The sequence below is a fragment of the Rattus norvegicus genome, chromosome 1 (genome assembly GCF_036323735.1).
Source record: "Rattus norvegicus strain BN/NHsdMcwi chromosome 1, GRCr8, whole genome shotgun sequence".
In the NCBI taxonomy this organism is placed as follows: Eukaryota; Metazoa; Chordata; class Mammalia; order Rodentia; family Muridae; genus Rattus; species Rattus norvegicus.
The window spans coordinates 3,194,680-3,218,382 of NC_086019.1; the positions used below are offsets into that span (position 1 = coordinate 3,194,680).

At 44.3% G+C, this 23,703-nt stretch overlaps 2 protein-coding genes, 1 long non-coding RNA gene and 1 other non-coding gene across 7 annotated transcripts in view; 2 read left to right on the top strand and 2 right to left on the bottom strand.

Annotated features, from left to right (window-relative positions):
• The window catches only part of LOC134482572 (uncharacterized), a 52,593-nt gene that overhangs the window by 19,218 nt on the left and 9,672 nt on the right, over positions 1-23,703 (top strand). For both annotated transcript variants that reach the window (XR_010058811.1, XR_010058812.1), the window contains exon 2: positions 19,341-19,814. This is a non-coding gene — a long non-coding RNA (uncharacterized LOC134482572). The remainder of the gene's footprint in view (positions 1-19,340; positions 19,815-23,703) is intronic.
• H60al (histocompatibility 60a like) lies at positions 1,248-4,000 on the bottom strand. Of its 2 annotated transcripts, none has more exons than XM_039098381.2 (5): positions 3,861-4,000; positions 3,428-3,558; positions 2,084-2,317; positions 1,552-1,818; positions 1,248-1,408 (listed from the first exon to the last, which is right to left on the bottom strand). In XM_039098381.2, the coding sequence occupies exons 2-5, from the start codon at positions 3,516-3,518 to the stop codon at positions 1,248-1,250; spliced, it is 753 nt and encodes a 250-aa protein (XP_038954309.1). In that variant the 5' UTR covers positions 3,519-3,558; positions 3,861-4,000. The 2 variants fall into 2 exon arrangements, with proteins under 2 accessions (XP_038954309.1, XP_038954315.1); XM_039098387.2 differs by having other exon boundaries at positions 3,428-3,561; positions 3,861-3,998.
• Raet1ll1 (retinoic acid early transcript 1L like 1) overlaps positions 12,301-23,703 on the bottom strand; it is a 42,659-nt gene continuing 31,256 nt past the window's right edge. The window contains 6 exon segments of one of the 2 annotated variants that reach the window (NM_001161691.1): positions 14,653-14,719; positions 15,371-15,512; positions 16,098-16,250; positions 16,810-17,073; positions 17,336-17,596; positions 19,495-19,810. In NM_001161691.1, the coding sequence (NP_001155163.1) occupies positions 14,653-14,719; positions 15,371-15,512; positions 16,098-16,250; positions 16,810-17,073; positions 17,336-17,596; positions 19,495-19,810 (1,203 nt within the window). 2 annotated transcript variants of the gene reach the window in all.
• Positions 18,742-18,863, top strand: LOC120100384 (small nucleolar RNA SNORA32). Its single transcript, XR_005500147.1, has one exon. It is a non-coding gene; the product is annotated as a small nucleolar RNA SNORA32 (small nucleolar RNA).

The following is a 23,703-nucleotide window of genomic DNA, read 5'->3' on the forward strand; positions in this document are numbered from 1 at the left end:
AAATATAACTCTTTCTTTATTTGCTGGCCTTTTACTTTTCTTTCCTTCCTTCTTTCTTTCTTTCTTTCTTTCTTTCTTTCTTTCTTTCTTCCTTCCTTCCTTCCTTCCTTCCTTCCTTTCTTTCTTTCTTCCTTTCTTTCTAATTCTTAGGAGTCAAGGCTTCTTTTTATCACTCCGGTGGGCCCCAAGCTTAGAATGTAATTGACAACAAGTTTGAATACTTGTGACAATCCTCCTGCCTCAGCTTCCCACACAGAGGAAATGTAGGTCTGCAGATAGATTTCAAACTTTTTATGCAATATAAGTCATTAAAAATAATTATGTTGATTTAAATATGTGAAATGTCACCTGACATTAAAATACCAACCTATGATTATATGGAAAAAATTTTTTAGAACACATTAAAATGCTAAGAACATTGACATTTTCTACACAAATTTTATGTTTACTTTCTTATGTATTTGGAAAAAGCCAAGAATGTCAGTGGTGAGCACTCAGCCCACATTCCCTGACTAAACTCGGCTTCAACCTCAGAGGACAGACACATTGGAGTCATAGTTTCACATGCATGGAACTGTGCCTAGGTAGAGGGACCAAGTTAAATGAGTGGACTTTGCAGTTTTCTTCATTCTTTGGAGAAGATTCAATTATGCAGCCCAGGCTGGCCCTGAATTTGGTGGTCGTTCTCACTGAGCCACCTGAATGCTCAGATTACAGGTCAGCCGACTTCTTGAATGCTCTACTCATTCTGATCCTTCTGTCTTAAGGGCTGGCCTAAGTCAGGAGCTATTGATGTACACACATGGCCCTGGGCATAAGAATTACTGCACTGGATCATGTCGTCCCCAGAAAAAAAATAGAATTTTAATCACAGTCTAATGGTAACTTTTGTTTGTTATGAGGAGGGAGCACCTCATTTAGGGTTTCCTTGTATCTCATTTGGAACCTTGGACTATGGATTCTCTGTTCCCTCACGAGGACATTCCTGGTTCATCCTCTGCTGACTGTAGAGTTATGCTGACTCTGCCTTCCTCCTGTGCCCAACAATCATCATCTCCAACATTACTCTGGAGAGGAGGTTGAAGACTAAACTGAGACTTCATTCTAGTACTCAGATAGAGAGTGGCTTGCATTAGACCATTGGGACCCCTCTCCTGTGTCCTTACCTGATTAATATACCAAGAAGAAGAGTGAGCCCAGCCCCTTCCTTACTTTTTTCTTTACCATCGTAGCAACCACAAAGGCACCTAACGGATCAATGCATTGATGATTAATATTGCTAAACACAGAATCAATACAAATATATATTGACTCCAGGTGGTAAACACAGATGAGGCACTGTCCACTGTGGGTAGAATCTGGGTGGCAGAGGAAGGCTTGGTGGTATCCAAGGTCGTTATTGTTGATCCTGAGAAAAATGAGAAAAGCTTTAGGCTGATCATACACTCATGCTGATATCCATACAGGGAAATCGTCACCCATTTCAGGAGAATAGTCTTGCCTTCCCCACTCTGTGGGTGTTTCCTCGTGATCATCTACATAACTACTTACTTGGCACTTCTCTGGAGTCTGTCAACAATTTCCTGAGGCACTGGCTGAAATCCCCCATGGAGCACGTCCTGAGACTCTGGGCTATTTCCCTGTTGTTCTGCCATTGACTCACGGTCCTGCTGGCATCAGGATGACTCTCTCTCCAGGTCATGATTTTTGGATAAAAGTAGAAGGGATACTGTCTATCAATCGTGAAGACCCAGCATCCATCCATGAATATTCCTTGATTATATTGAGATTGTACAGTGACCTGCAAGGTGTGATTACCTGCAAATGACACCAAACACCATCATCTTCCACCCTTTATACAATCATCCTCCCTCAGTGGTCCATTCGCTCTCTTCATGCTTAGGGGTCTGTATTCTTTCCTCACTGACTTGCTGTTTCTTACACATTGGGTGCCATGTACCTCAAGGTTGGGTCAATATTCAGCTCTTACATGCAGACACATCCACAGCCCCTTCCTGCATATGCTCTGTTCTTCCTCTTCCTTATTCATAATCTCTATCTTTGCATTCTACCTCATACTTACCCTTGGACAGATCAAATAGCCCTGACTCCAGGTTCATCATCTTCTGAAAAATGTCTTTCAGGCTTTGGTTCAAATCAGCACACACCTTAGTGGCATTTCCCTTCTTTTCAGGTTTACCCACAGGTGAGTTCTGCCTTACGTCATCAAAACGAAGGAGAGGCTTTCCATTCACTGAGCACTGTCCAGGTGAGGATCTGTACTTAACAGTGAAGGTACAACTTAGAGAGTCTGTACCTGTGAGAGAAATAGGCAGGTGAGGTCCAAAGTGGGAGCAGGGATCCATAGGAGTCATGGCTTTCTAGCACTCAGAATCTCTCTGATGGATCAGGAGGAGAAGCCTCTAATCAAGAGTTTCAGCAGCTTCTGGATATTAATTCTATGCCCTAGTTAACTGTCTTAGAACTCCTCAAAGGCATACATGTCACCCAGGATATTTGTCTTGCAAGTACATTTATTGTCTACATCAATATTGAAGTATAAAATCTGTGAGACAACATCCATGTTCCTGGGGATGAAAATCTATCTGAACACTCAGGGGGAAGGGAGGCATCATAGAACACATGGAAATTCAACATGGATCCTGGTGTTGAGGGAAGCTCCTGAGGCAATGCCCCAGTTGTCCTGGAGAGGGGAGCTGCTAGCTGTGAGGTAAGTGCTGATCCTTGCTCCCACTGGGGTCTGTCACACAGCACTGTTGGCCATCAGAGCTCAGCTTCCCCCACATTAAACCACACACCTAATCCATTCTCATGAAGAGATCTCTGTCTGTCTGTGACCTGCTTGAAGCCCCAAAGTATCTCCTTAAACCTTTCTTTTCCACCAGTCTGGGAGGTACCATAAGACAGTGGATGGGAAGGTAGGAAAGAAAGCTCAAGAATAAAAAGATGTTGAAATGGTGCAGAGCTTGTGAGGAATCCCCAGGGAGGCAGTCTTCAGAGCCCAGCCTGCCTTAGATCCAGGTCAGCTGACTGAGTCTTTCTCCAGTAGGGGTAAGCACTGTGCCCAGCCTATCCAGTCCCAGAGACCGGTTTTTAGACTTCCTTCCCCAATGGTGCTGAGGACATAACAGGTACTCTTTTTTGTCCTCTGTTACCTTCAACCCTGTAGCCCCTCTATGTCCTCCTGCCATAACTTTTTTTTCAGAACTACTATGCGCAGCGTGGGGGAGGGGAATACAGGCAGGAAGAGGCAGGGTCCCCAGTTGCTGGGGTGGTGAAGTAGAGAGGAAGCCTGGGAGCTTCCTGGTAGCTCAGGACTGAGGGAACTTCCTGACTTAGCCAGGTCCTTGCTCAGTGCCCCAACCCCCTCCACGTAGACCCCTCCATGTAGACCCTGGGAACTCACCTTCTAGCATCGCGGTCCCCAGAAAATTCAGCAGCAAGAAAAGGCCCAGATTCAGAGAAAGATTGCACTTGGTGGTGGCTCTCATTGCCATGGTCCTTTTTGAGTCCAGGCTGCTTAAGGTGCGCCCAGAGCTGCTGAGAAAATCAGGAATCCTCAGTACCGCCCCGCACAGGACCCAGTGCAGAGAACTGAGAAAGTTCAGGCACCTGGACTGTGAATTCTGGGCTTTCCGCGCTCCAGCCTTGCAGGTTCCTAGTGCCCCTTTTCCTACTTGTTTCTGGGAATCCCTACAGGACCTGGTGGCTCTGGTCCTCAGTCCCACAAGCAGAGGTTCCCGAGGTCCCCGAGGGCCCGTGGAGTTTGCTACTGTGACCTGAATACTAAGCCTACTTTTCCAGGACTCTCACATTGGCCGCCCCTTCATCTCACTCACCTGCAGTTGCGCCCTCAGGGTTCCTTGGGAACAGGGTAAAGAAACAAAATAACCAGTCCCCCGAGGCGGTCCGCCGCGGCTGCAGGAGGTGGCGGGCAAAACCTGCTTCCTGAGGCCGGGGCGGAGGTGGTGGCGGCGGCTTTGAATGTAGAGAGAAGCCCGCGCTTCAACTGAGAGAGTGAAAGGGCGGAGTCCTTAGCGGACAGCAGGAGGCTCACATCCAAGCTCCAGAACCAGAGTGAAGGGTACCCGCCCAGCAAATTCCTTAAAGTCAAAGTGAGCAAACCACAGGCAGTGGGGGCAGCCCTTTGATGTGTGATGTTGCCACTTGGTCCTAATGTATGTGCAGGAGCAGGACACCATTTGTCACCAGTGCCACACATAGGAGGTGTACTTTGTGTGCAGAATGTGTCTTCCTTCGTGTGTCTAATCCTCTTCACATGAAACATTAACAAGGGAGATCTTTATATTCTGTATAAAAAAAATCAAATTTATATACTAAAAAATTTTGTCTAAAATTTAAGTTGTTTTCAAATAAAAGTCGAAATGCAAAAAAAAAAGAAAAAGAAAGAAAGAAAGAAAGAAAGAAAAGAAATAGAAAAAGAAAGGAAAAAGAAAAAGATCGATGTGGTCAACACATCCTCTGCAAAAAGTGCAGTCAGAATCAAGGAAATTTACAACCAGAGCTCCAGTTTCTGCCCACTCCCATGCATGCAGCACTCACAGAGTCACTGGTTTGTTCTCACCCAGTAGGGGCCCCAGTGATTGTTCTAGCAGTTTCCACTGCTGCTTCTTCTCCTGGAGACACAGCCTCAGGCTCCCTCAGACTCAGTCTGCTCTTCTCACTTCCTCCATCTTTTCTCCACATCACACTCTTGTCTTTCCAGCTCCATCATCCCCTGGTGAAGGCTCTGCTTCTTTGCTGCCCTGCTGTTAGCCACTGTCCCCTCTCCACCAGTGCTTCCCAGTCACCTCCTTTCCTCCTCTCCCCTGTTTCCTTCCTTCTACTCTCCCCAGTGAAGACTATTACCACCTTTGTTTAAAAAATAAAATAAAAATCATGTGTTTATTATATATAAACAAAGAACACAAGAGCTGTTTTCAGACACAACAGAAGAGGGCATCAGATCTCATTACAGATGGTTGGGAGCCACCATGTGGTTGCTGGGATTGGAACTCAGGACCTCAGGAAGAGTAGTCCATGCTCTTAACCACTCAACCATCTCTCCAGCCTGACAATTTCTATCTTGTGTTGAGGAGAGACTATGCTTTTCCTTTTCCACTTAGCTCTGTGAGACTTAGAGACAGTGTTTCTATTTGTAGCCCTGGCTGTCCTGGAACTCATTCTGTAGACCAGGCTGGCCTCAGTGAACAGCCTGCATCTGTCTATAGAGTGCTGGGATTAAAACCATGTGTCCCATGCCTGGTATTGAAAACCTTTAAATGTTGTCAGGGAATTAGATGCAGGCTCTCCCCTCCTTGGACACTGACTGAACTCACATGCTGAACACACACACACACACACGCACACACACGCACACACACGCACACACACACACATACACACACACATACACAGAGAGAGAGAGAGAGAGAGAGAGAGAGAGAGAGAGAGAGAGAGAGAGAGGAGGTAGTGAGAGAGGGGAGGAGAGAGATATGAGATGAGATGATGAGATACACGTGAAACAAAAATGAATGAAAATGTTTCATTAACCACCACTGTTATATCAGGGCCCTTGAGAGCAAATTTGTGAATCTGCCCATCTGTGTGTGTGTGTGTGTTCGTGTGTGTGTTTGCACATGCATTGTATATTTGGAAGTTGCTGGTATGTGCATAGGGGGTTGTCAGTGAGTGAATGTATATATAGGACAGAGATTAAGTTTAGGTGAAGAGTCACTGGTACTTCCAACCTGTGGGTTACTTAGATAAAGAACTTGAGATGCTCAGTGCTCGTCTGTGTGAGATAAGCCACAGCTGATGACACTCACTGTTGAGTCTGACAGACCCTCTATGCACTGAGTCTCCCTCACACTGGCTTGGGAGCTTCAGTGGAGGGAACTCAGAACAGCTGTCTCTCCTGGGTGCTGAGGCTGATCTCCCTGGCTGAGATGTGCAGGTCTCTCCTATGAAACACTCTGATGAATCACAGCCACTCAGCTTCTCTGTCCTTTGAGCTTCTTGCTAGACTGCTCACAACTGTTTTCTAGTAATTGTTTATGTGCCATTTGGTTTGTGGGTCCAGCTGTCGGCTCACAAACATCCACAACACAGTGGTGAACAGATTTACATAGGAGCACAACACTCATACACCTGTGCTGGGATCCAGCCTTGACACAGGATACAAGTTCTCAACTGGAAGCAGGGATATCTGGAAGGCGCATAATAAATATACACAGACTACTCTTTGTGTACAAACTGACAGGCAATTTCAAGGCTTAAAGTTTCTCTCTCTCTCTCTCTCTCTCTCTCTCTCTCTCACTCTCTCTCTCTCTCCCTCCCTCCCTCTCTCATAGCTCGGTTCTGCACACACTGCATTCTCTTGCACACTCTGCTTTTTTTTTATTACGGTTTTCTTTTCTCAAACTCCCACACTCATGCACACCTCTGTTCATTACCCTTTCACTCTCACACACAATCTTCATACACACCTCACACATATCTCACACACACCACATGCACTCTCCTTTCACTCTCACACTCTTCATACACACCTCACACATATCTCACACACACCACACGCACTCTCCTTTCACTCATACACACAATCTTCATACACACCTCACATTCCCTCATTCACTCTTCAATTCTCTCTTCAGTCACTCTTCACATGCTCTTCTCATGCTCTCTCACTCGCTCTCACCCTTGTTCTCAGACTTGCTCTCTCATTCACTCCCTCATGCTCTCTCTCATGCTCTCTTCACATGTTCTCTCTCATTCACTCCAGTCTTTCTCTTGCCCCAGTCTTTTATTGATAATTCAAAAGCAGGTAGAAAAAAGACATTGTACAATCATTGCCAAATCAAATTCAAAAGAATAGCCAAATGTCACATAGAACTAAGAATTACAAATGTTCCCCAAAGTTTCAAGCTTCCCCTATTCCCAGGCCTGTGGGCAAAATAATAATAATTGCAAACTTATCATTATTTAAACTTTAACTTTTGACTTATTATACTTCAGACCCCAAAGCTCTGAGGTCAGCTACTTGCCTTTTCCTGTGAATTTCTACTGATAAATGACATAGGCAAAGCTGCCAGAAAGAATCAAGTTAACCCTTAACTCAGTGGTTCTGCTAACTTTCTGTTCCTTGCACACAATTACTCTCGTAAGAGTCCCAGTATTTTGACTTACTTTACTAGTATATAATTTTATATATTCTATACTTCTGTATCAAGGAACAACTCTCAAATGTTATGTAAACTTATTTCCTAACTTCAATAACTTTTTCCCTTCTTACGGTCCCAATGTTGACTGTGATTCATTTTTCTAATAATTTCTTTAAAGTTTCTTTGCAAGTCAAGTATTAATCTGAAAGTACTATTGTGCAGTTATTACGTTGTTTCCGAGATGAGAACACAGGGCATCCACCTGGGCCATTAGGACTGTGCTGTGCTATGCCCCTATGCCTCAATTTCCAATTGTTTAAGAATCATAACATCAAGGAACATCTAGTTTCACAGAATTCACCAGAGCAGAAGGAGAAAGAAGTAGGAAAGTCAGATATAATAGAATAATTATGCATACCAAGGCCAACTGAAAGGCAGTCAGCCACAAATGAAATCTATACAGCCGTTGTCCAGGACTAAGGATAGGAGAAATGGGAACAACCAGTTTTTACAAAGAGCTGCTGTGGGCTACTGAGATGTTTCCATCCCTGCTACTGCAGGCAGCTTCTTTTTTCAGATGGCGCGTCCTCTGGAGGGATCTGTATCCTGCTTCTTAGGGTCCCAGATGCCACCCTACTTTACAAGGAGCTGCTGTGGGCTTCTGAGATGTCTCCATCCCGGCCTACTGCTGGCTGTCCCTGTTATCATTTCTTCTTCCCCTAAATGTAAAAATTAAGAAATATGATGTCTCTTTGGAGATTGTTATATTTCTGTATGAACTTCCTAGTTTTCTCCTATGGAAAGTATTTTTAGGAACTTAATAGCTATTGCATACAGTCTCTGGGCCACTGTGGTTACCATGAACTTTATGATAATTTTCCTTCTAATCCCTGGACACTGGATGCCTCCCCTTCAACTTCTGTCCTCTGTCCCCAGGTGTTTTACTCATTTCGCTAAGTTGATTTCTAAGTATTCAATTCTTCTTACTGTTACTGACCGGGAAGCAGTCCTTTAAATTATGTTTCCCATCATACTTAATGTATGTACGTACACCGGATTTTTTGTTTGCTGATTTTTTAAAAATTTTACACTGTTGTACTTGATTACTCCTAAGTTCTTATTTTGTTTGTTTTGTTTTGCACGCTGGGTGCTCAGTACCTGCACAGGCCTACATCATGCTACATACTTATGGTTTTAAAGCCACATCATTGATTTGGAATTAACTGAAGGTTCCCTGCGCCTTCCTTCTCCATACTTGAATCCTTCACTTTTATCCCGAGATTGTTCCATGTTCTTTAATAGTTTGGACTAACGATGTCTTAAGGTCATGTTCTCCTGAGCCCCTGAGGACGGCTGGGACAATCAGCATTACGGAAGAGCCTGGGCCTGTGAGATGGAAGGTTTCCTCACAGCTTGATGATGTAGCTTGTGTGAAGCATTTAGACCTCTGCTCTTTGGTCCTACCCTCTGTAAAAATAAGTGTATTCATAAAGTCATTGTTTTTGATAGCTGAGTACTATTCCATTGTGTAGATGTATCACTTTTTGTGTATCCATTCCTCTGTTGAAGGGCATCTGGGTTCTTTCCAGCTTCTGGCTATTATAAATAAGGCTGCTATGAACATAGTGGAGCATGTGTCTTTGTTATATGTTGGGGCATCTTTTGGGTATATGCCCAAGAGAGGTATAGCTGGGTCCTCAGGTAGTTCAATGTCCAATTTTCTGAAGAACCCCTAGACTGATTTCTAGAATGGTTGTACCAGTCTGCAATCCTACCAACAATGGAGGAGTGTTCTTCTTTCTCCACAACCTTGTCAGCATCTGCTGTTGCCGGAGTTTTTGATCTTAGCCATTCTCACTGGTGTGAGGTGAAATCTCAGGGTTGTTTTGATTTGCATTTCCCTTATGACTAAAGATGTTGAACATTACTTTACAGGATTCTCGATCTAAAACAATGACTTTATGAAATTCATAGGCAAATGGATGGAACTGGAAAATATCATCCTGAATGAGGTAACCCAATCACAGAAAAACACACATGGTATGCACTCATTGATAAGTGGATATTAGCCCAAATGTTCAAATTATCCTAGATGCGTAGAACACATGAAACTCAAGAAGGATGACCAAAATGCAAATGTTTCACTTCTTCTTTAGAAGGGGAACAAGAATACCCTTTGGAGCGAATAGGGAGGCAAAGTTTAGAACAGAGGCAGAAGGAACGCCCATTCAGAGCCTGCCCCACATGTGGCCCATACATATACAGCCACCAAACTAGATAAGATGGATGAAGCAAAGAAGTGCAGGCCGTCAGGAGCCGGATGTAGATCTCTCCTGAGAGACACAGCCAGAATATGGCAAATACATAGGTGAATTCCAGCAGCAAACCACTGAACTGAGAACGGGACCCCCGCTGAAAGAATCAGAGAAAGGGCTGAAAGAGCTTGAAGGGACTTGATACCCCATATGAACAACAATGCCAACCAACCAGGGCCTCCAGGGACTAAGCCACTACCCAAAGACTATACAGGGGCTGACTCTGGGCTCCAACTGCATATGGAGCAATGAATAGCCTAGTAAGGGCACCAATGGAAGGGGAAGCCCTTGTTCCTGCCAAGACTGAACCCCCAGTGAATGTGATTGTTAGGGGGAAGGCGGTAATGGGAGGAGGATGGGGAGGGGAACACCCATATAGAAGGGGAGGGAGAGGGGTTAGGGGGATGTTGGCCGGGAAAACGGGAAAGGGAATAATAATTGTAATGTAAATAAGAAATACCCAATTTAATAAAGATGGAGGAAAAAATGATGACTTCTTGAAATTTTTAGACAAATGAATGGAACTAGAAAATACCATCCTGAGTGAGGGAACCCAGACCCAAAAAGACACACATGGTATGTACTCACCTGAGAAGTGGATATTAGCCCAAAAACTTGGAATACCCAAGTTACAATTCACAAATTCATATGGAGCTAAACAGGAAGCAAGACCAAAATGCAGATGCTTCAATCCTAGTTAGAAAATGGAACAAAATAATCGATTGAGGAGGGAGGAACCTCAGAGAGAGAGGAGGAAAAAAAAAAGGTCAAGGAGGATTAGGTATGTGAAGAGATAGGAGAGAAGTTCAGAGGGTCAGAGAAAGGAATAGAAATATGAGGCTGTCTGCGGTGTGGGACAGGCAGAGACCACTAGAAAGTTCCAGACACCAGGGAAGCTAGAGGTTCCTAATGCTAGACCTCCTAATGTGGTTGACATTAGTTGACATACACAACAGAGAGGAGACAGAACCTGAAGAGACCCCTGGAGTAGATAGATAAGGTCCCAGTTGAGGGATGGGGCCTCCCACCCATCTCAAGATTTTGAACCCAGAATTGTTCCTGCCTAAAGAAAATGCAGGGACAAAAATGTGGAGCAGAGAGTGAGGGAAAAGCCATCCAGAGACCACCCCACCTTGGGATCCATCCCAAACCCATACATTATTACTGATGCCAAGGAGTGCTTCCTGACAGGGGTGAATTTCAGTAGATAAAAATGAGTCATTTTGCATTCTTCTGCATCCCAAAGACCAATTGATCCACCACCATTTGTTGAAAATGCTTTGTTTTTCCCACTGGATGGTTTTGGCTTCTTCTTCAAAATCAAGTGACCATAGAAGGGTGAGTTTATTTCAGTGTCTTCAATTCTATTCCATAGATCTACCTGCCTGTCTTTGTACCAATACCATACAGGCTTTATCACTATTGCTCTGAAATATGTTTTGAGGTCAGGGATGGTGATCCCCCAAAAGTTCTGATGTTGTTGAGAATAGTTTTTGATATCCTGGGTTTTTTGTTATCCCATGTTTACTGTCACCGTCCAGGAGATTCTTACCTAGGCCAGCAGATGTCACTCTTCGATTTCACATTCTAGCAGACCCAGGAGATGAATGCAAGCCTCTGAGTGGCCATTCATCTTTGAATTGAACAGTGGTCACATTGCTGATTTGAAAATGACATCACATATTACTGAGTGGTCTGGTTTTTAGGCCATTCCTTGATTCATGAAACAGATAAATGTTTAAAGAGTATTTTTGCCAGGCAGTGGACGGGTCAGGCTTTGCTCCCAGCACTAGAGAAGCAGAGGGATGCTAATCTCTGCCTTCACAGCCACTATTCTGTACATGAGTTCCAGGACAACCAGGGCTACCAAGAGAAAACATGTCTAAAAAATAAAATAAATAAGGAATGTTTACAGTGCATGGGTAAAGGGCACGCCAGAACTGAATGATCTTTCCAGAGAGGGTGACTCATCATCAGGACTGTGTGCTTGTCAGCTCCATGTCAAACAAACAAACAATCTATCAATTCACTCTGACATACAGACAGAAGTACACAGAATCTGAACAGACAACTTCACCTTTCCCCTGTTGAATCTTTAGAAGGAAGCCTGTCATCACTGTATGTGACCTGATCCCTCCCAGACACTGACACGTGAACTTTCAGAATGCCTCACATGTTTCTGTGGCTTGTGCTGTCTAGCAATCCTCCTGGGCCCCTGTTGGAGATATTCACTTGGTACCAAGGAATAACATGGGAAGAGAATTGGCCTCATCCCCTCAGAAGGTCCATATTTCAGTGAACTCCCTCCAGACATGACTCAGACTCCCAGAAGTTAGTACTCAGTTTCTTCAAGGGGACCATGTGTCTGTCTACCACTGGAGCCTCTGCTTGACTCACTGTCTTTCAGTGTATGTGCATGGAGTCTTTTTCCATGGTACCTTCACCTGCTGCTATAATATTTTACAGTTGTTTCTCTATCAGGCATCTCAGTTGGGTGTGGTCTCTCCCTACAACTTAGTGCACACTTCCTCTGAGTCTCCCAGACTCCAATCATGAGCTTCAGATACTCATTGAGACTAATTGTGGGCTCTGGTCTCTGTGATTTCCTTAACTTTACCTTTCCACATTAGTGCCACTTCCTGCAGAAACACAATTATCAGATATAGAAAGTGCTCCGTGAGCTTCCAAAAATGTCTCTGTGGCTACAGAGTTGTCACCCTGAATTAGAAGGCTCCTGGCTCTGTGCCCTCCTGCTTGTTGACATCCACTGAAGGGGGAGTCGTCAGAACATATAGGTGGGTTCTAGCTGTAATATCAGGTTGCAAAGATTTTCAAGGTAATGACTTCCACTGTTGCAGTCACTTCATTCTTGTGTATTTGCTAAAGGCCTGGCTTAGCAGAAGCTGTGCAAGACAGCTCCTCAGTTGTTCTACCCAGTTGAGATAGGACTACGTTTTTCCCTGTGGTTTTAAAACTGGCTGGTCATTTTGCACATATTAAAATCTGTTCTAATTTTCTCATCAGGAGTCACTACCTGTGTTGAGGTGAGCTCTGCAATGAAACAGCTTTGGAGAAGTCACCCCAGATCCTATAATTAACCTCTCACTAGACTCCTGTTAGCAACCCCAAAGAAAACTCAGTGGAGCTTCAAAATGTCTGCACAATTTGTACTTTGATCTGTCATTAAGTTCTATTTCTGGTGTGTGTTTGTGTGTGTGTGTGTGTGTGTGTGTGTGTGTGTTCAAATATGTTGTTCTTGGAGGATAACTTACCCCGTTTGTGTCTCAGGGGACTTTCCTAATTTTTCCCTTTCCTTAAACTAAGGTCTTAATCAGGTCTTGAGGAGTCATGGCTTAGCCAGAAAGCCATGATTGACAACAGGACCAGTTATGGAGTCTCCAATGAAAGCCATAAGTAGAAAATTGGATGCAGGGTCCAAGGTTGGCCTAGACCCGGCTCCCCATCACCATGTGAGTTACATCACCAGCTCACCCACTAGAGTATAGACAGTTTGTCTTCTAGGTTCTGGCTTGCTCCACTCCACTACCACTGATGCTTTCCTCGGTGGTCACTTCTTGGCACTGGCATTTCCAAAGAGCTAGAGTCTTCTGCTCTAGCCACACTTTTAGTAGTGTCCTGTGAAGGGCTTTATTCATGGACTCCAATTCTGTCGCACAGTGCCAAGCCTCAGCTCTTCTCCATGACCCTTTCACATCTACAAAACCAGGAACACCAGGCTAGCTCTTACACTGACTTGTTCAGGTACCTCACAAGCTCCAATCTGGCTGGGTCTTGAACACAGCTTGTGTACTGACTCTCAGGAATCCCTTTCCAGATGATCTCACTTCAGTGGTGCTGCTCTCTCCTGATGACTGTTAAGTTCTCAGCTCCAGCTGAAGAGCATTGAGTATCCCAACAAAACAAAGGTTCCACTAAAGTAGTTCTGGACTCTTGTTAATCACAGCCAATTCTTCAGCCCCAGCAACATAGAGCCATCCGTTCTTAATGCAAATGACTTGGTAGCATTTGCTTCCCTGAACATCACAAGTCAGGCCTCCGTTGTCTGCACTGCTTTCAACATGCCTGTCATCTAAGGTCCTAAAGAATGGACCAGGTACCTCTTATCACTCAATGGCTTTTCTAGCCAAGAGGTCCAACGGCTTTCTAGAAACCTCCCCAAAACACATGCCAGGTCTGCTACAACAAAACCACACACTATCTTGGTACCAATTTGTCTTAATGATGTTTACTTTTGCTGTGGTGAAACATCATGACCAAAGGGACTTGAGAAGGAAAGAGTTTATGTGGCTTACACTTCCAAATCACTGTTTGTCCTTTGAAAGAAGTCAGGACAGGATTCGAAAAGGGCAGGGACTTGGAGGCAGGAGCTGATGCAGAGGCCATGCATGGGTGCTGTTTACTAGATTTCTCCTCATGGCTTGCTCAGCCATACAGTCTCATACACAAGCCATCAGCCTTATAGGAAAGGATCACCGAAATGGGCTGTGAGCTGCATGTGATTACTGTGAAGAAAATGCCCTACAGGGTTCCCTCCAGCCTAATCTGAAGGAAGCATTTTAAAACCGAGTTTCTCTCCTCTCATACCGCTTTATAATATGTCAAACTCACATAAAACTGTGAAGCACATACCTTATATTTACAGGTTTCATTAGATATGGCGGTATTACTTGGCATTTCTCTTAGAGCAACTGTGAGCCCCTCTGACCAAACCTTTAGCTCCAATGCTACAAATGACGTCATAACTGGCCATTTCACTCCATGGTCATTTTACTGTGAGTGAATCTGAAACATTCAACTTTATCGTGAAGTTTGGTTAAGGCCTTCCCCTGTATTGAATAATATTAAGGCCATATTTTCTTTTTAAGAAATTTATTAATCTGAAGAGATGGCTGGGCAGTTAAGAGAACTGCTCACTCTCCAGAGGTCCTGAGTTCAACTCTCAGCAACACATAGTGGTTCAGAGCGATCTGTGATGGGATCTGATGCCCTCTTCTGGTGTGTGTGAAGACAGAGACAGTGTACTCATATACATAAACAAAATAAAAATCATTTTTAAAGGAAAAATTCATTTATCGTTTGGCGTGAAGGCTCAGTAGTTAAGATCCCTTGCTGTTCTTGGAGATGTCCTCGGTTCAGCTCCCAGTACTTGAAAACATCTGTAACTCCAGTTCCACAGATTCTGATGCCCTCCTTGGGCCTCTGCAAGTACCAGGTACACATGTTACAGACAGACAGACAGACAGGCAAAACACTGATACACAGTAAGAGTAAAACATACACAAACATCTAACAATGTATTTCACATAAGTAATGCATCACAGTTGGATTAACTATGATGTGTTCATATATGTGTGTAAGATAATCTGGTGACGACAACCCTTTAATCACCTCTCATGTCCCTTACCCAGTTCCTGCATAGGTTTCCTCTTCCAAATGCCCCCTCTACTTTCAAGGGAAGTTTCTTTAAATTAAAAAGTAATAATAATTGATAAAAAGACTTAATTTGAACTTACTAATAGGAGTGTGGGCAAGGAGTTATTTGCAGGAATACGGGCTCCTTAGTAGTGACCACACCAATAAACACAATAAGCTCTGGCATCATTAAATGCAGAAAAATTCTCAGTGAGTGAGGAAGCTTATGAGGCCCTGTGGCTCCATGAAGGGATGGTTGACAGGCCTGCTCTTGTGCAGGGATCATGCAATTTCTCAGAATTCCTGAGCTCAAAGACACAGCAGTGAGGTCATGCCTGGGAACTGTGTTCTCCTGCACCTATTCTTCCCTATGTTATAAGGTATTCCCTGAATCTTGGATGGGATAATTTGGATGTTTGGTTGAGTAAATGCTTTTACCCCAATGTCTTGGGATCTTCCTCCTGGGACAACATTTTGGTTCTCTGGTTGGGAACCTCTCCTTTTGTCTCCTCTAGCCCCTCATTCCTCTGTGGCTTGTGCCAGTTGATGCAGTAGTCCTTGAGCAGCTGAAGTTCTCTACCTAGGGAGGTTTGAAGTGAGAGACACACTTTGATTGTGAAAGTAATACATCCTTGATCCCAGCACAGAAGTCTGGAAGTCACTTCTTAGCTTGTACCCTGATATGTCATGACCCCTGACTAACAAAGATGGTTTAGAGATCCAGGTCACCAATCCTCTTCTCAGACAGACCCATTTCTGGGGTCAACAGCCATTACTGCATGTAGCATAAAGGGAAGTAAGACAGAGAGAGTTCATGGGCAGTCCTAACTGGCTGTGTGGAAACAGCTTTCCAATTGTTCTGGGAATGAATGTAGAGTCAGTGTCCCTGCATGGGTCATGATATGAGTGCCTGCAAGTGAGGCGCTCACAAGCTTGTTTCATTCCATTCTCATGGTCTGAGCAGAAGGAAACTTATTGAACTGGAAATCAGTTTCCCAAAAGGTCAATGTTGGTTGCTGGTAAGATGGCTCAGTGGGTAAAGGCACTTGCTATGCAAGTATGAGGACCAGCATTCCCATCCCTAATACCCACTGAGACAACTATTGAAAGTCCCCTGACAAACAACACTACCAAGGACAGGATGAGACCCCAGCCTGCTCCTCACCTCCGTGGGGACAACACATCCTCTTCACACATATGCAAAGGAAAATAATAAAGATGATGGAAATGATGAGTCCTACAGGGATCAATACTTCCTTATAAGGAACCTGGCTGGTAGGTGGAGGCTGGGTGATATCTGGGGCCCTTGTTGTTGATCCTTAAAAAAAAAAACATAGGAAAGTTCTCCATAAAGTTAAATACACCCCTCCATTAGCACCTTCTCTCCCAAGGCAGTCAGAGGGACTCCCATGCCAGACCTATTTACAAAGTCCTGAGTAGACAGAGGAGTGGGAGTTGTATAAATGATGTCTCAGCAGAGTTTATTTCATTACAAAGGAAAGTTAATATCTATCAAACCATCCCAAAATTTGACAAATGAACTGTGGATATCACTGGATGTTGAGGAAATTGCTGGTGTATAACTGTGCCAGAGTAAGATGGTAAATCCTTTAAAAGGTGGTGGTGGAGCTGGTGGAAGGGCAGCTACCTGAGGATGAGAGGACGGGAAGTGTACAGTGATGCACACAGACTTAGGGCTCATTAGCAGGCCATGCAGAGCCTGGACCACTGGTTAACAGGGAGTGAGGAACACTGGGGTGTGAGATGAACTGAGGAATCCCTGTGGTCATCACTGTCTCAGGAACACTACCCAGAACTCACTCACTCAGTCTATGAAATGAGAAGAAGAGCCTTCTGACAATCCAGGTAATACCTACTTGTTCTTTCCTCGTGCTGATTTAAGAATTCATTGAATTTCGGACTGCATTCTACTATGAACAAATTCAGATGTTTCATTAATGTCTTATCATCTTTCCATTCTTTCATGATGTCCTCTGGTACAGGATTAATCAGTTTCCACTTCATAGTCTTTAGGTCCAAGATGAAGGAATAATTCTCACTGATGTTGAATACACAGGAAGCACCAATGATTTGTTCATGGCTGTGGTTAGAAAGCATGGTGACCCGTAAAGTGGGGTGACCTGCAAGTCACATACAACACCGTCATTCTTCCCTTCTGATCCATTCGTCACCTCCTCAAGATCAAGTCTTTCTCTACAAGCTTAGGTGTCAGTATCTTTTCCACACGACTTTCTCTTTTTATCCACTGTGTACCCTGGGCCTGCACAATACCACAAGCGCTCAGCTCCTTCACACAAAGACACTCACATCCCACTCCTGCATGTGCTCTGCCCCTCTTCTCTTGCCAACTATCTCTGCCTCTGTGCTCAGTCCCACACTTACCACTGGTCTTGGTAGTGTCCCCTTTGATTTCAGACACCTTGTCCCTTAAGTCCTGTTTACATCGGTCTATCCACTGGGTCAAACATGTCCACACTTCGGTGGCATTTGCCATCTTCTCCTGGTTACCCAAAGGCATGGTCTTGTTCACGTTATTAGAAGAAAGGAAAACATTTCCATCCATTGAACACTGTCCTTCATACCAGAGAGGTTCTGCTTTGGTAGGAGACCTGATGATCAAGTTGCAACTAAGAGAGTGTACATCTGTGAGAGAAACATGAAGGTGAGTTCCAAATTGGGAGCACAAAAAGCCATAGGACACATGTTCCTGTGACCCCAAGCATTCTTCTGAAGGGCAAAGGTCAGGAGGAGGTGACTCTATTCAAGAGGCCCACGATCTCTGCATCTTCTGTTCTGTGAGAACAGTCGCTGGGTCACATTGGTCGGACCCCTCCTCTCACCCCAATGCATACCATGTTATCAGCAGGATTATCTCAAAAGTACACTTATTGTCTACTATCATGTACTGAATATAAAGTATGTCAAATAACATCCATATTCCTGGGCATGAAAATCTATCTGAACACTCACGGGTAGGGAGGCAACATAGAACACATGGAAATTCAACATTGAACCTGGTGTTGAGGGAAGCTCCTGAGGCAATGCCCCAGTTGTCCTGGAGAGGGCAACTGCCAGCTGTGAGCTCAGTGCTCATCCCTGCTCCCACTGGGCTCTGTCACACAGCACTGTTGGCCTTCAGAGCTCAGCTTCCCCCACATTAAACCACACACCTATTCCATTCACAAGGAGAGATCTCTCTCTGTCTGTGATTGCTTGAAGCCCCAATCTCTCTCCTTAAGTCTTTGTTTCCCAGCATGCTTATGGCCCCTGATGTCCCAGACTTTCACTAACAGCTAAAGAGACACAATGCCTTACAGCTATTCTGTGAAGGAGACTACAAAAGGAAGCAAGCAAGACAGAGAAGCCTGGGCAAGTTTGCTGTCACATGCTTGTGGGAGCACTAGAATGTAAAATTCAATAATATTTCATTGTAGAAACCTTTAACAAGTTTGTAATATATTTACACTAGAAAATGCAAAATAAAATACAACATCGGCCCAAAAGAACACTACATACACCCCAACACACACACACACACACACACACACACACACAAACACACAAACACACAAACACACACACAGAGAGAGGCTATTTCATGACTTATTTGTTGGTCAACTACTCCTGAACAAATTCTTCCCAGGATGGCTTGATCTTTCTAGTGTCATTCCCTGAAGAAAACCGATTTTCTCTCTGCCAGCAGGTTGACCCGGGGAGAAGGGATTGTTGCAAATTCTATAGTTTAGGAAATGGTGTGAAATCCTGCCTTAAAAGAAAACAAGAACAAATGGTCATTACCAAGGCTTTTAGAATCCAGTTTCTCATTTGCTGTGGACATGACCATAAAGAAAAATTCCCATTAGGTTTTCCACATGCTACTTGTCTAGCAGTTAGCCTGTTGGGAACATTTTTAAAAATAAAATAAAAAAATAAATATAATAAAAATAAAATTAAAATTAAAAAAATAAAAATATTTAAATTAAATTAAAAAAAAAAAAAAACAAGAACAAAGGGGTAAAACAGGTCACAACATGAGTGGTTGTGACTGCCTTGTCCCTGGAAGTTCCTATTCCGATCTGATGGAAAAATACCATGAAATGAAGGAAAGAAAGTTAGAGGACAAGACTTCACAGAATGGCTCTGGGCATGCTAAGAATACCAGGGGAAGGCAGTCTTCAGAGCAAAGTCCATGGGAACTGTCTGAGACATCCTGCCTGCAGGGTCTGGCACTTTGCCCATACAATCAGCCAGGTGGCTGAAAACTGTGAGCCTCACCACAGATTGACAGGGATCTTCCCTTCCTTCCTTATTTGTTCTACAGACCTGGGGTGGTTGTTCTACAAACTGTGCCAGGGCCTTAGAGTAACTGTTGATGCTCATCTTTCAGGCAGGAAGGAGGAACCATGTACAGGAGGAGCCTTTGAGAGAGCGGACAAGGGCGTCCCCTACCCTGTTTTTCAACAAACTTGCTTCCCTCCCGCCATCCCGACAACCTCCCCGCCCCCCACGACAGCCACTTCAGTCAGGACATTGCAACTCACCAGCGCACAGCGTAGACCCCAGACAGCTCAGAAAAACCAAAACGCATGAAGCTCCTGTGAATAGAGGATGCTCAGCGGCTGTATTCTCTGCCATACCCGCCATGAGCAACAGGTGTGACCTGAGCTGTGAGAAGCCGTGAGGATTCTGTGCCGCCCCGCAGAGGATCCCGCTCAGAGATTCACGAAAATGCCGGTCACCAACGCTGTAACTCCAGCAATTGTCAGGAACTTTGTAGCTTGCTTGTCCCTCCGTGAGGATCACAGCCACGCGGGAAGGCCGTCCGGCCAAACTGGGAGCCTGAACTCCACCCTCCATATGAGTAAGGATGCGCTGATTTCATTGTCCCGCCCACTTCTAAACCAATCAACCAACCAGCCCCTGTTGGTGGATCATTCCCCTCCCACTGTTTAGCATTCCTGGGCAGTTGCACGTGCACAGGAACACAACCAGTAGGTGGCGCTAAAGGTCGCAGATGGAATGACACTTGTGCAACCAATTAAATGTCCCAGGCTCAGGCAGTGCTCAGGCCCAGGGCAATTGGGTCCCTTTATCCTAAAGAGCTTCTGTCCTGAGTTAATCAGCCACACCCTTAGTCTCCCTCTCAAAGGCCTACCCCACAAGTGTTCCCCTCTATGCTGCTTTCAATATGCTTGGTCCAAAGGAAGTGATACTATTAGGAATTCTGGCCTTATGGGAGAAGGTGTGGCCATGTTGGAGAAAGTTTGTCCTGTGGGGGTGGCCTTTGGAGGTCTCCTCCTCTGTCCAGGCTCCATCCAGTGTGGAATGAGACCCTCCTAGCTCCCTGCAGAAAGGAGTTTTCTCCTAGCTGCCTCTTGATCACACTGTAGAACTTCTAACTCTCTAGCACCACATCTGCCTGCATGCTGCCAGGCTTACTGCCATGATGATAATGCACTGAACCTCTGAGACTGTAAGCCAGCCCCAATTAAATGTCTGCCTTTATGTAGACTTTTCACCTAAAGTGAGCCTAACCTGGGTACTGTCCTGTTGAGGGGCGAGAGAGAACTTCTATGACCTTATAGAGGGTGGAGTGCCCTTATGACAATGAGGGAAGTCTGGGGGGGGGATCTGTCTACTGGAGCTCCTTCGAAAGGGGCCTGAGCACTCTCCTGACTTAAAGGTTGACAAACAATACGAAGTATTACAAAGTTTCCAACATACACAGAGCCTACAAAAGGAAGTCCCCCCCAGGGAAAGATTTCTCTACACCTGAGTGGCAAAATAGTCAACAACTTCCATGTCTTAAAGAAAGAACCCTTCCTTCAAAGGGTAAAAGACTCTTTATTCTGGAGACAAATATGAAAGACCAGACCACCAGAGTGACCACAGATTTAGGTTACCCATATTTTTATGTGATATTTCTCTGTTTATGAACTTTCTGTTATGAAGAGACACGGAAGTCATAAATCAAAAATCTCTCAAATGAATCAGTAGAGACATGAGGAAGGGATCTTACAGCAATTGTATAGAAACACAACTGGCCCAGATCGTGTCTGACAAAATTCGTAGCTTTTGGGTTGGTGGAACTAGAGGGTCTCTTCATGTATTTTAAGGACATATCTAAAAGTCGCAAGAAAGTTAGGTCACAAAAGGACATAGACAGTAATTGGTTCTTAAGGGGACTGAAGATGGCCCTAGAAAATATGTCTCAGGACCTGGGCCCCTCAGCATCTCACATCACTGAGGATTGCTCAGTTAGCTTTCGTGGGTTCATGTCTGTCTAGGAACTCCTGTTCACACATGCAAGGCTTTTCTATCGTTTCTAGGCCAGGCCCAGCTATGTGTCTGTGTGTCTGATTTGTTATAGCTCTTCTCCCCCTACAGATGGGTGATGTGTGGTGTCTTTACATGATAATGTCCCTCAAAGGCTATAACTTAATGTGGCTGATAAGGAAGCAATGGAATATGCAAGCTTAGTTCAAATTTCTTTTAATTCATGATATGCAAGAAAATCTAACACATTGGATATGTTAAATTCGTGAAGAGAAAAGTAAATATCAATATTAATCAAACAATGCCACAATGATATTGAAGCTAGGTGTGAAATAACACATTAATGAGTGACAATACAACACTTGATAATATTAAGCAATTACGCCCAATTTGTTAAAGACAAAGCATGGGGACGTTTGCTGTGTCCAGGGTTTTATATCTCTAGGAAAGAAGAAGACTAAATTACAACTTAACAAAAGAAGGAAGCAGCCACCACCCAAAAACATCCAAATGACTATGAATTTCACAATAGACTGTGTTTACCGGTAAGAAAGATTTGTAGGATAAAGTAATTTCACCCTAACAGATTGCTAAAGGACTGTTAAAACAGAACAAAACAAAACAAGGAAACACAGAAGATTCTATAGGCTTGTGGAGGTAAATTTAAAACTGTATATTGGAAAAACCACAAAAAGAAACTTGTTTAATTGAATTTAGTTTGGCAAGATTATACCTTGATTTCTTGTGAGTTTGTCACGCATTCAACTTCACAACAATAGAGTCTTGTCACAGTCAACATTGAGAATCTGTTTTTGTCCGTATTTATTCATCAGAAGGGTCTAATATTTCGATGTTGTGACACAAAGTGATCTCCTAATTCAGGCCTGAGGACTGTACAGTTCACTTCCCAAACTATATTTGCAAACTGCCTTAAAGTATTTTGTATAAGTTTCTGTATTAGATTTGGCCACATTGATAGGAGTCTTGGACTGAGAGCTGCTCACTCATGAAGCTATGTAACAGACTAAACCACTCTCTGTTCTTCATGTCTGCTGTAACTGACTTTCTGAGTTTGCAATGGCCACCAGTAGAGGCCTAAAGCAATGAGGATCAAGGGCTGGGCTGACAGCAAGGATTTTAACCTTCACCTCCAGGTTGGCCGTGTCCCGGCATAGAGGACAGGGGCATAGCTCTAAAAGAACATGACAGCCTCAGAGAGGATGTGGGATCCCAGATTCAAGTTTTGGGTCATTTCACAGAGAAGTACCCTTCCAGAACAGGATTTCTGGATGAAACATAAAGACAATGGTTCACTGAAACTCTCCTACACCCCTGAAAGTAACCACTGTAAAGATACATCTGTCAACCACACAAGGAACCTGTGCTATTTACACGGTCTTACAGACCTGTCCAAGACAATAGCTACAGATAATATACACTTAAAAGTCTACCAGCTCCAACCAGGATTCTCACCAGGACCTGGTTCAACTGGGAGAACTGAAGATCCTGACTCCCTCCACACTCTAATTAATCCTTATCTGTGATCTTTATTATTCCTGATTCTAGGTCTATCACCCCTAGGATGTTTGGACACTATACCTTTCCTCCACACCCACCTCTCCTTAGATGAAGAGACCCTTGAATGTCAATAATGATTGGGACAGATGCCCATGGCTCTCACTGAAACAAGGAAAAGCATAGCTCACATCCTGGCTCCACATTGGCAGGACATTCTCCAGTTATTAAAGCAGGGTGTTCAATTTCTCTTACATTTCTCCCATAAGAGGCAAGGCCATGGGAGATGTCTGGACCAGCTCCTGTCAGGTCCTGCTCATCCCTCCAACTGTAGTCATGATAAGGCCTGCCCCTGAGGGATCCACTGAGGGAAGAGCTCTCCACCTGCAATCAATCAGGTTCCTGGGAGTGTTGTGGAGACAGTTACACATTCTTTCCGTGACAGTTCACTACTCGTTCTCACAGTCTATGTCTGTGGTGTCTTTAACTCTGTGGTGACTTTGGCTGGTCTCACTTAACCCTCCAGTCTGATGTGTGTCGTCTAGATTAGAAGTCACTGAGGTGGAATGAGTGCTGTGGCAGGGCTGTCCATCACCGCCATCTACACCAACACTACTGTCAGCCCCGAGGACCACTGGATCTCTGAGTGACCTCAGAGTCTGGACTTCAACCTCATGCAACAACCAACCTTCCCTTCTGCAAAATGTAGGTCAATCCCTTCTTAAGTTTTATGACCTTATGACCCTATGAGAGCTCAGCAACCCCACACAGGGCTCTCAATGCACTGTTCTCAGCAATACAGCCCTTCCAAAAGGAAGCCTTCTGCCTCATTTTCATGTCATGATCTGCCCATTGTCAGGGCAGCTATGCAGACTGAAAGAGTCTCTCCCTCAACCCCCCTAACCCTAACCCTAACCCTAACCCTAACCCTAACCCACAACCTTTAACCCGAACCCTAA